Here is a 12,896-nt window from a genome sequence, read left to right as displayed (position 1 = left end):
TGTTATAAAATTTCAGCTTGGACAGGAATGAATTTTTAATTGATTTCTGGAAAGAGGCATGAGATAAATTGTAAATTCTGCCTGATTTTGTTGGATTAAATATTAAAAGGAATTGTATTATTGTTAGATATTCAATGATCCGGCAGTTTTGTAATTCTCACTCCCCAAATTATGGATCAAGCTAAGGACTCTGGTAGTGTAATTCCAGATTCCTATTAGGAATGCACAATTCAGAGTAATTGTTATCTTAAAGGACTGACAAAATGTACACTGAAGAACTAATTAGCCAATCCAAGGGTACAACCCTGTTTGTTAACTTGTGTCAGCATCTCCTGCCATTGCATCTTAAATATGAAATGCAAGAAGCTGCCTGGACTAGATATATCCACTACAGCCCCTTCTGTTTATCTTCTGATTCATTGCATCAACCAGCTGGGGCTTTTGGAGAAAACGGGAATGAATAACTACCAAGTGCAACAGTGGGATTGATAAAATTAGCTTAACATTTTCCATGCTTGTTCAGAAAATAAAATTGTATTGGTTCCCACACCTGTGTGACAAAAAGGCTGAATTTTTGTGGAGGTTGAGTGAAATCAGAAGCAGGTTCATTCTTCCAAAAGTGTCCTACTTGCAAAGTACTTACATGACCTTTAAGGACTGGCAGCGTAGAGGATCTGTGTTCTAGCAGGAGTCACCTCCAGTGGAAGAAAATGGTTGAGGGGGAGAAAACAAGATGAAAAAAACTAAATGGATTGCATTACTCCAAATTTAAATTTTGCTTCTTTTAAGTCCTCAGGTCATTGCAAATCCCATTAAATACCTTTAAAGTATAATTACCGTTGCAATGTAGGAAACATAGCAGTCAATTCACGCAAATCAATGCTCCACATACAGCAATGAGATAAATGAGCAGATGATTACTTGAAGGATAAATTTGACAAGGACATTATGAAAACTCTGGACAATATGTCCTATAGAAAGTTGAGATCCCTTCCCTCCAGCTTTGACGGCAGATGGGAATTTTGGCTTGTTATCTGATCAAAATAACTAAGTTTCCTGGTGCTAATCAAAGAGGTGTGCAGGATTGCAGACAAAAGGAATTTTCATGCAAGGAATTTAAAGTGTTTCACTTCTGACGATGCATATTAAACACAAAATACACAAACATGCATGCCCAAAATGATTATTGAGGGAGAAGGGAACCATACCATTCAAAAAACCTCTACCCATCCTCATGACACTTCTACACATGTACCTAGCAGGAGGGTTAAAATATTTTGGTAATATGGAGGGATTAAAAAACTGGAGGTTTCTGTTAGAATGTTGAGGGGAGATTAGAAAGAGTTCAAAATTATACATTTTTTTTGATGAAGTAAAGATAAACCGCTTCTGCTGGCAAAAGAGGACACAGATTTATGGCATTTGTCATAAGAACCAAAGGCAAAGAAAGAGAGATAATTCAGCAATGACTTGTCATGCTAGATTGCACTGCCCCAAAAGATGGTGGAAGCAAATTCAATCCTTCAAAATAGAATTGACCATCTTGGATGAAAGGGAATTTTTTAGGCTAAAGGGAAAGAGCAAAGAAATGGAACCAGTTGGAGAGCCAAACAGTTAACAAAGGGATGATAGGGTTGAACAGTTTCTTTCTACTCCAAATCATGATCTGATTCTACAATTTCCAAAATCAACTCTGATGGCAACCCCATTATAATTTGTGTGCAAAAAATCATTTTGATTAACTTAAAAACAAAACAAGGCCTCACCCATTATAACAGGAAAGTGATGACTTTGACTGGAGACAAGGTTATTTCATTTTTAAAAAATGCATGCTTGCATTTTTCTAGCACCTTATCACGTCAAAACATTTCAAAACCCTGCGCATATTGAATTCATTTTGAGTGGCGTGTTCTGTCACTTATTTGCCAGGACCAAGTGATTTGTGAGCACACATTCCCAGTCCCTGAAGCTGAGTAATTATGATCTCGTATGAAGAAAAATATGACCTACACTTTGCAACCCAGAAGCCACCTGGTTTATTGCAGGTAAAATCCAATGTTTCCTCATTTCGGGTCTGCTTGTAAACTCTCACTCAACGTGCCATTAATCTTACTTTAATTATTTTCTATTTTGGCTTAAATCAGTACAGTTGTATAATGCTTCCTCCACTTTTTAAAAACATTATAAAACATTGTGTGCAGAAGAAAAGGAAGAAAGAGTAAAGAAAGTGGACTTGGACATTTGACTTAACTTTGGAGTGGTAGAACAAGTTTGTGCTTCCAAATAACAGGACATTATTTATGGGCCCTTATTGTTCCAGGCAACTGTTTCAGCAATCCAGGAATGAAGACATTGATATAGGGAGGGAAAACAGAGTAAGCGAGAAATCTAGCAAGGAATTTACAACACACCCTGTAAAATCATTTACAGATATGTAAAAAAAGATTAAATTTAATGTTGGTCCCTTACAGGAGAATCAAGAGAAATTACTTTAAATTTTAAATTTAAATTTTATTTACAGTGTGGTAACAGGCCCTTCTGGCCCGAGTCCGCATCGCCCATTTTAAACCCAATTAATCTACCCGTACATTTTTGTGATGTGGGAGGAAACCGGAGCACCCGGAGGAGACCCACACAGAGATGGGAGAACATACAAACTCCTTACAGACAATGACGGGAATCGAACCCTAATCGCTGACACTGTAACAGTGTCGCACTAACCACTACGCTACCATGCCGCAGGAGGATTGGAAATTATAGAAATATTGAATAAATATTTTGTCTCTCCCTTGGTAGAAGATATGTAAAACCTCTTGATAATAGTGGAGGATTAAGAAGAGGGAGGAGCTTAAACAAATGAACATCAGGAAAAATATAGTACTAGAAAAATTAATAGGACTGAAAGCTGATAAATTCCAGGACCTCAAAATAAAAACAGAAAATCATGAAAAAACTCAACAGGTCAGTTAGCATTTGTAGAAGGCAAACTTAAACATTAACTGTGTTTTTCTTTCCACAGATGCTGCCTGATTGATTGTTTCCAGTATTCTCTGATTTTATTTCAGATTTATTGCATCTGCATTTTTTTTTAAATGTCATATTCCAGAATCTGAATACCTGTATCCCAAGGTTTTGAAGGAGAAGACAAATCAAAGATGGTGGATGCATTGCTTACAAAATCCTAGATTCCAGGACAGTTCCCACATAATGGTAGGAAGTAAAAACAACTCTAATTCAAAGAGCTTGGAGAGAAAACCGTCTGACCTCAGTAATACAGCATATGCTTGAATCTGTTGTTAAGGAGATTGTAACGGGGCATTTGAAAATAAAGATAGGATTAGAAAGAGTTAACATTGTCGGACTCCAGCCCCTGGGTGCAGTATTTGACTCCACTCCCTATGTGCGGGATGCAGACTCTGATTCCAGCCCCTGGGTGCGGGGTGCAGACTCTGACTCCACCCCCCCCAGGTGCGAGGTCTGACTCCACTCCCTGAGTGTGGGATCCAGACTCTGACACCATTCCTTGGTTGTGGGGTGCAGACCCTGACTCCAGCCCCCTGGGTGCACGGTGCAGACCCTGACTCCCCCCCCCCCGCCCCCCCGGATGCTCGGTGCAGACCCCGACTCCGGCCCCAGGGGTACACGGTGCAGACCCCGACTCTCCTCCCCCCCCCGGGGTGCACGAGACCCCGACCCCCCCCGGGGTGCACGGTGCAGACCCCGACCCCCCCTGGTGCGGGGTGCACGGTGCAGACACCCCCCCGTGCAGACCCCGACCCCCCCCCCCGGTGCGGACCCCGACCCCCCCTCCCCCCCCCCCCCCCCCGGTGCGGACCCCGACCCCCCCCTCCCCCCCCCCCGGTGCGGACCCCGACCCCCCCCCTCCCCCCCCCCCCCGGTGCGGACCCCGACCCCCCCCGGTGCGGACCCCGACCCCCCCCCCTCCCCCCGGTGCGGACCCCGACCCCCCCCCTCCCCCCGGTGCGGACCCCGACCCCCCCCTCCCCCCGGTGCGGACCCCGACCCCCCCCTCCCCCGGTGCGGACCCCCGACCCCCCCCTCCCCCCGGTGCGGGGTGTTTCACCCTCGATCACTGAAACCTGCCCTCTGTCGCCCTCTAGCGACGCGCAGGCGCACACCGGGGGGGTTGGATGTGGCAGTGATGGCGGTTTATACGGACGCTGCTCCATTGCGGTGAACCAGCAAGTGATTGCGAGCTGTTTCTTTTTCACCGTGTTAACCGAAGGCGACCGATGCTGGTAGGGGGCATTGCGGTCATTAAGTTCTCTTCACCATTTACGCTGCCCAGTCGCTTGCGACCCCTCCTCCCGTCACTGCAACTGGCGGGCGGCTTGACCCCGTGTGAGCGGGTTGTGTGTCGCCCCGGACAGCGGCACCTTCGGGCTGGGAGGCGCAATGGCAGCTGAATGGCTGTGTTCAGTGTTCTTGCTGATCAATGGGATATAATTGTCAATGGGTTGGGTGTATAGGAAGCTTTTTTTAAAATGTTATATACTTGGTGGTGAATGAACGAGGAAAATAATTTTAAGGGTTAAGAAATTATGAGTGACCATTTATATAGCAAAAGTGAGATATTTTGAATGCTGGACATCTGGAGGGGAAACATAAAATACTGGAAATTCTCAGCAGTTCAGGTAGCCTTTATGGAGAGAGAGTTAGCATTAACCTTAATCAGAGCATTAATCAGAGATCTTTGACTCGATGAATGGTCATTGACTTGAAGCATGAACGTTTATAGCATCTTTCACAATGTGAATAGCAGCCATTGAAGTACTTCAAAAATAAAATGTGGTCATGTGGTAATGGGAGACATATAGCCAACAGTCTGTGTGCTGAAAATTCCCATAAACTGTCATGAGATATTGTTTTTGTGATATCAATTGAGAGAGATGTTGCCTACCTTTTTTGCAGGCAAATGGGACTGGTTCAGACAGACAACTTGGTTGGTATGGATGAGTTGGGCCGAAGGGTCTGTTTCCGTGCTGTATAACTCTATGACTATGTTGCAGTACTGATAGGCAAGATGGGGCCTTGCCTTAATGTCTCAAAGGTAGTACTCCCTCTGTAAAGCACTGAATTATCAGCTATGACAATGTGGTCAAATCTCTGGAGTGGGGTGGTTATGATTTTTCTGTTTTGTTTGGGTTCATTTACAGCACGGTTCTGCCTTTCAGAAATAAATAAATGCAGTGGCACTTTAAGGCATTACCTTCTAACCCACCAAGTGTGTACATGAGTTCTGTTGGAGTTTAAGAAAAGCAAGAGCAGCAAATTCCATTTATGTAGTTCCTTTAACATCAGAAGTTGGTCCAAGTCAGTTCACATGAGCATTATCAAAAACCTCAAACCATGCAATGTACCCGCACATACCATTGATAAGCTTCCTGCTGCTTGAATGTATTCATTGTTGGCTTGCAAGCTGAATTGAAGTATAAAGACGCTCAACAACTGGTCTGTTCTTGCAGTTTCCATTAATGAGCTTGGCTGGTTAAAAAGTAAGCAGCATTGGCTTGAAATTCTTTAATTCTGCTGTGCCGAACTCTGGGACAGGGAATCAAATTTTATTTCATTTTTCAGTTTGGCTGAATGGAAGGGAATGAAGTCACATGAGCTTCACTTTGGAATTCACTTGGGCCTTCATATCCAAATTATACTGCATAGATTTGGCATTAGCACAAAGCCAAAACTGCCGTGCACAAGCTCTAAATTTGAAATGCAAATACACCTTTTATTAATGTATATTTACCAACCTTGTATATGTTTTCCATACTCTCTCACTCTGTTGCTTGCTTCTTTTCAGTTTGAAAATTCTGCTGATGCAAGTGTTTATTATTAATATATATTTCAGAAATTTGTATGGTAATGGGTAAATGCTTAATTTGATTGAGAGTTTTCTTACCACTTGCTGGTGGCATTAACTTATTCATATTGAGCTACTTCAAACAGATTATTGTTTTAGATCTCCTGTTTTTATCATCTCAGATCCATCATGTCAAAGTTAGTGATATGATTAAAGTGACACTTTCATGTGTCACCACATTTGAAGGTTTAGTGAAGAACACCCAGATAATCTTATGGCGGACCTTTAGAGATAGCAGCCTATAAAAGCTATCTGCTAACTTAATTGCCTTCTATTGCAGATCCACAACCCATGACTGTCATTATTTTCTGATTATTGTGTTCCCCGCAGATTTAAATTGTATCCATGAAGGGTTATCAGCTTAATAGCAATGTGATGTAATTTTAGATGTTTCAAGTAGCTGTATATTCTGAAGAAAACAGTGGTTTAGTGAGATAAAAACAGAACATTCTGGAAACATCTGACTAGTCAGGCAGAAATGGTGGTAAGAAAAGCAGAGTTAATGTTTCAGGTTGCAGTGTCAGAACTGGGAGAGCGTGAAGACACTGACATGTTAGGCTGTAGGGAAGATGGGGAAACAATGACTCTTTCCAAAATTTTCTGATTTTTATATCAGATTTCCAGCATTTGCAGTTTTTTAGATTTTCAGGTAGTCCAGGGTGCCAGTGCAAAGCTAAACTGACCACTGTCAGCCAGTGGAATTGTAAATTGTCTGTACTTCGGCTCTGAGATCATGCAAAATTTCTCCACATGACCACTTTTGACTGTGTTGAAGGGCAAGCAGATTGGGACCACATGAATAAGGAAGAAAATATGTGTTAAATGGTAGTTTTTGCATAAGTGGATAAGATAACTCTGGGTGGTATGTGAACTGGAGTTCCCCGTGTCATTTTTATTATGATAGTGCTGCAAAATATTTATCATTGTGTTACTTTTTTAAGCAATAGAATGGGATTTGTTGGAGTGTTTTTCATCAAGACATTGCATCTTTAAAACTGCAAATTCAACCATTGCAGCATATTTAAGTGAGCATCAAAACTTCAATGATTCTCTTCACTCCATTTAAATGCCCCAATCCATCATCAATTCATCTTCTGGACTTTTCCCTGTGCATTTAATATAATGTTGTTCAAGTTCACATGATAGTTATAATGGTGGATTGTGTGGGTGGGTTCCAAGTTTCAAGCTGTTTAAATTTAGACAACAACTTAGTCATACTTGGAAAAATTCATGTTCTAATTGTGATTTGTTTTAAAACCATTTTCCATGTTAGTGCAAGCTAAAACCTCAGAGCTAGATACTATGCAGCTGGTTCCAGTGTTAGACTTCCTTTTTTCCTGATCTTTTGTTTTAATATGTTGATGCTGTGTGAATGCTGTTTTCTGATATCAATCTAATTTAGAGAATTTTATTGGATATGTTTCAAATTTACAACCATCCACTTATAGCATACAGGATTCATCCTTGATTTATCCAGTTCATTCCTGAATTTTGCTGTCCCCTGAAATGGAGTTTCTAGTGATTTCTATTCCAAGCCTACTAATTCCCACAATTATCGGGTGAATACTTCATTTCCTTAATCCGTTCAGACGATACCACATTTTATATATCATATTCTCAAATGCATACTCTTTTCCTCAGCTGAGGATTCTCCTGTGATCGATTCAACCCATTTCCTGAGTTTGTAACCCTCACTTGCTTGTTCTCACACCTCATTTTCAACAGATTGCTCTCCACCATCAAAATCTCCACCTCCCAAAGGGACAGTTTCTTCCTGATGGACTCTTTTATTTCCCCACCTGCTTGCCCCACTTTCCATGCAAATATAGCAGGGGCAACATCCTCTATTCATTTCCTTCTACCCCATTTTTTTAAGTTCCCAAATGCACCTTCCAGGAGGGACAGCATGCTTTATATATGTGTCCTTCTCTGACCTGGTGAGACCAAATGCAGACTAGATGATCGTTTGCCAAATATCTATCTCCATATGTGACCTTGGCTCACTATCTCAATTTCACCAAGTGCTCAGTGACTTCTTTGTATTAAGCCCTTGACTCTGTTCCAATGAAGTTCAACAAAAGTGCAAAGTTTGCTATCTTTCTGTTTGGTACTTCGAATTATTCTGGCATTAATATTGACTTTATCCATAGTGTCTACTTTCTCTTGTGCAGAGCCACTGTTGATGTGAGATGAGTGCTGATGTAGCAGACGGGGTATGGGTTGACTCTTGGGGTGGAACAAGAGTCTGAGGGAGGGCCTGCAACTTCCAGGCCAGCCTGTTTTCCTGGTCTATCAGGCTCTGGAGCCAAATCCACTTTGCCAGCTTATTTTCATGTTTTCATTTCTACCTGTTTTATACCTTCCCTCAACTATCCCAGCCACTGACACATTTCCTTGTGTCCATTTTACTCATTGTGTCATTTTTCCTTATGCTGTTGTCACTTCACCGATTTCACCTCCAATATTCTGCTTATGTCATCACACATTATTCTGTTTCAATTGGGGTTTTCCCGCTTGCCATTTTTTATTCTCCTTATCTTCCAATTCTGCCAACACCCACTTTAATTCAGGTGCTTTCCCCACAGACATTGACTGATCTGCTGAGGGCTTGTCATTGTTTTTCTTCATATCCTGGTCTCGGTCTAAAATTTTAAAAGTATTTAAAGGGCATGTGGTATATTCGCTTATGTTTCAATTTCCCTCTTATTGTGTCATCTGAAGCATGGCAGAGATTGAGATTCTCTGAAATGTGGAGAAATATACTTTTTAAACTGGATTCTCAAGAACACGTATCAAAAGGTTTTATGGAAGTCAAGAAACTGCAGATGTCAAAAATGTGAAATAAATACAGAAAATGCTGGTAATGCTCAGCAGGTCAGGCAGCATCTGTGGAAAAAAGAAACAGAGTTAATGTTACAAATTAAAGACCCTTTATTCAAAACTGGGAAAGAGAGGTTTTATAATTTCATCAACAGTTTTTCACCATGGCATCACCATCAGAGATATTTCCTTTGATTTATCAATTCCTCCCCCAGCTTAAATCTAATTTGTTTCTCTCATTCCCAGTTCTGACCAAGGGTCTTTGACTTGAAACATGAATTGTTTCTCTTTCTGCAGATGCTGCCTGACCTGCTGAGTGTTCCCAGGATTTTTTGTTTTTCTAGTATATTTTTGGTGCCACATCTACATAATGAACGGTGCATGTGAGGGTAATCCTACAAATCTCCCAAGCTGCTGGATATGGCAGACTCAATGTGGTTCAGGGTTGAGATAGATTCTGCTGAAGTAGAGGAACTCTGCATACCCAATGTCAGTTCAGTTTGATTTCTTTCACGACCAGAAGTTGGGTAAGAGATGGGGGGCTGGTTGGGGATATCACATGATTAATTCCATCTTTACAGCTCTTATGATGCCGATAGTTCCGAAGCTTGCAGCCAGCAGCCTCCGCAAGGCAATAAAAAAAGACATTGTTCGGAAGATCAGCTGCTTTGGTTGCCTTCAGGGGGCATTGTTGCCATGGTAACAGGTCTTGCAAAAAGACTTGACTGTGCATGTAGGCGCACAAAGCACAGAGGCAGCTCAACTATGTAATGCTGTTATTGTTTCACCCATCACCCTGGATCTGTGAATGATTAATCTTAGTTATAGTTTGACTCAGGGAAGGTAAAGTTATGGAAACACATGGTAAAAATTTAAAATGCAGTATTTCCCATAGGTCTACACAATGGTTTTTTCACTTCCTTTGGTTTTCTCCAGTCCTTTCCTGTCAGATCTCATTCTAGCTGAGGGGTAATTCCAGGGAGTCCCACTTTTCACCATCTCATCTGGCCAGTCGTCACTGGTGGCAGGTTTACACCATAAAGAAAATTGTAGCCAGGTCTAATCTCAGCCAGAGCAACAAACAATCTGCTGGAGGAACTCAGCAGGTCGAGCAGCATCTGTGAGGGGGGAAAGGAATTGTCGATGTTTCAGGTCGAAACCCTGCATCAGGACTTCAGGTTTTGACCTGAAACGTCGACAATTCCTTTCCCCCCTCACAGATGCTGCTCGACCTGCTGAGTTCCTCCAGCAGATTGTTTGTTGCTCCATATTCCGGTGTCTGCAGTCTCCTGTGTCCTTAGTCTCAGCCGGAGTTTACGTACATACTTTACTGAAGTCACTGTTCAGCAGTTAGGAGTGAAACACTCACTAATGCTTCTTCTTCCCAGGAAAAGGTAACTGAGGACATTTTCAGGCTTCTACTTCAGATCAGCTATTGTACCACAGATCAATCAGATATATTGACTCTGGCTCAAATGTTAGTACTTTTACTTTTCATTCGGAAGGTTTGGCGTTCAAATCCCATTCCAGGGACTTGAGCACAACATCCTAAATTGTCACTTCAGTGTGTCACGGAGGGTCTGCTGCACACTTAGCAGCATCGTCTTTTGGATGAGGAGTTACAACTATGACTTATTCTCCAGTGCACATAAAAGGTCCTATGGCATTATTTTGAAGAAGAACTTGGGAGTTAATCCCAGTTCCCCAGATATTGTTTATCCCACAAACATCGCAAAATCAAATAAAGGTCATGATTATTTTGCTGCTTATGGGAGCTTGGACTTAACAAATTGGCAGCTGTGTTCCCGAGATTTAAAAAGAACTGCGTACACTTCAAAACATCTTCATTAGTTGTTAATCAAGGTCATGAGAAAGCACTGTATAAATGCACGTGGGTTTTTTCTCTTGCATTCTGGAGCGTTTTATATGCCATACTCTTTATAGACCAGTCCATTGGAGGGAGCTCTAACACGCTTGATGTAAATAAGATTTATAAAGTATGCTGTAGATGTGAGGCAGTCCCCAAGCTCCCAGATATGTTATTTACAATCTTTAAATATTACGTATTATTAAGAATTGTTGTAAATACAGGGCTGGTTAAGTTAACTATTAGCTGCATTAAGTCATCCTTCTAATATAGGAAAATGAAAGCACTTCAATCTGTGAAGACACTTTACAGAGGCAGAAATGAACACTGAGGCAAAGAACACAGTGGTGCAGCTGGTAGAGTCGCTGCCTCACAGCTCCAGTAACCCAGGTTGAATCCTGACTTCCGGTGCTATCTATATCTTCTCCCTGTGGCCGTGTGGAATTCCCCTGGGTGCTCCACTTTCCACACACATCCTAAAGATGTGCAGGTTGTTAGCTTAATTAGCCAATGTAAATTGCTCCTAGTGTGTGGGTGAGTGGTAAAATCTGGGAGGTAGTTGATGGAAATGTGGAAAGAATAAAAGAAATGTTATTAGTGTAGGATTGGTGTAGATGAGTACTCGATGATCAGTGTGGGCTCATTGGGCTGAAGCGTCCGTTTCTGTGTTGTGTGATTCTGTAGCAAACTATTAGGAAGGGTGACAACAGCTTGTTCTCTGCCTGGGATGTTAAAAAGAGTCTTAAAATGGGAGGTAAAGAGATAGAAGGGAACAGATTGGGAATTTCAGAGTGTGGGGCATAAGAACCAGTGGTGGGGAATAGAAAACGAGAGGAACACTGAAGGTCAGAGGAATGGAGCTCTAGCGGATAGGATGGGGACTGGGGGAAGCTACAAAGCCGGGGAGGGACAAGCCTTGAAGGGAATTAAACACGAAGATGATAATTTTAAATTGGAAGCACTGGAACTGAGGAAACAGGCAGGAACAGCATCACATGGTGGAAGTAGTTTTTGATATGAAGAAGATTTGCGGGTCAGAAGTCAAAAAGAACAGGTTATGATGAGCCTGTTTCAACCGGGCAATGGGCAGATAAGGGGTTGCATCAGTGGTGAGGGTTTGTATCGTGGCTTCTTACTCACTTCAGATTTTTATTGCTCACCTTGGTGGCCATACCTTCAGCAATCTAGCCCCTAGCTGTGATATTCCCTCCCCGAGCCTCTTGGCCTCTTGTATTCTCTTTCCCCCCTTTCTTAATATCTACCTCTTGGACAAAAATTTAGGTCACCACCCTAATAAGGTTTTTTGTAGTTTGGTGTCACATTTTGTCTGATAATGACTCCTGCAAAATAGTAGTGACCTTTTACTAAGTCAAAGAAGCTATATAAACATAGTTATTGGTTGTAGCTTAGATGGAAGACAATAGGTTCTCTTTTTGTAGTTGGAATTCATCCGGAACTGGATATCAAACAATCTTTGAGCACAGGAGCAGGAAAGGAGCAGTAAGACGTGGTGGAGAAACGATGCTGAATGTTGCCAGACTGTATGTGGGTGTTGACTCCATCCTTACCCATGTTATTCTCATGAGGCTGTGCGTAGATGAGAAAGAAGGAGAGGCCAAGTATAGATCCTGGAGAAACTTGAGAAACCATTATAAAATATGAGAAAACATCCATTGATTTTTACTCATTCATTTTCTCTCATGTAGGATAGCTGTCAGGTTCATGATGATAGTTGAGAACTGCAGTGAGTTCTTGTACTCAGCAAAGTGGCTAAAAATTTTCCATTCATTAATAATTCATTGAACTAAAATCCCCAAGAGTAATTTTTTGGACTGAAGAGTAGAATGGATAAACATTGTTTCAGCTCTCTATTGTTGCTGTTTTCTGGACAGTTTTTCATTGTCATATGACAGTTCCACACCCCTCCCCCCAGCCTATATATTCTATTCCTCAATGTGCGGTGGCATTTGTACTCCACCCAGCAGTACTTCCAAATTATCCAGGTGACACCACAAACTTGACAGTTGCATTTAATGACTCACAATGAGGAAGCCACTTCTCATATTAATCAGTAAAAACTGTAAGGCTTTTTTTAACCAAGCTCTTCATATTCTATTAATAGAATTGATTCAGCACTTCAAGAACCACCTCCTGCCAATCTTTGACCACCATGAGTTTATTCACAAACCTCTCAGGGCTCCTACTTCTGTTTTAATAACGTGTGTTCCTTTCTGTTTCTCTTTTTGATGCGCTGCCTTGATTTTCCTTAAATCACTCTTAAAGTTGGCCCAAAAATGCTGGAAAATTTACAGTGAGTTCACAGTGCAT

General features: G+C 41.7%; 1 protein-coding gene across 4 annotated transcripts in view; it reads left to right on the top strand.

Moving 5' to 3' along the window:
- The first annotated feature begins 4,146 nt into the window (after positions 1-4,146).
- rab9a (RAB9A, member RAS oncogene family) overlaps positions 4,147-12,896 on the top strand; it is a 53,439-nt gene continuing 44,689 nt past the window's right edge. For 2 of the 4 annotated variants that reach the window (XM_052014271.1, XM_052014272.1), the window contains exon 1: positions 4,147-4,259. Coding sequence is in view for 1 of the 4 variants with exons in the window: in XM_052014266.1 (XP_051870226.1) it covers positions 12,863-12,879 (17 nt within the window). In the remaining 3 variants the exon portion in view is untranslated. Of the gene's footprint in view, positions 4,260-12,851; positions 12,880-12,896 lie in introns of all 4 variants that reach the window. The other 2 variants (XM_052014266.1, XM_052014267.1) reach the window with 2 other exon arrangements.

The sequence above is a fragment of the Pristis pectinata genome, chromosome 4 (genome assembly GCF_009764475.1).
Source record: "Pristis pectinata isolate sPriPec2 chromosome 4, sPriPec2.1.pri, whole genome shotgun sequence".
NCBI lineage: Eukaryota > Metazoa > Chordata > Chondrichthyes > Rhinopristiformes > Pristidae > Pristis > Pristis pectinata.
The sequence above is the reverse complement of the archived record's forward strand: the minus strand, read 5'-3'. Positions and strand labels throughout refer to the sequence as shown.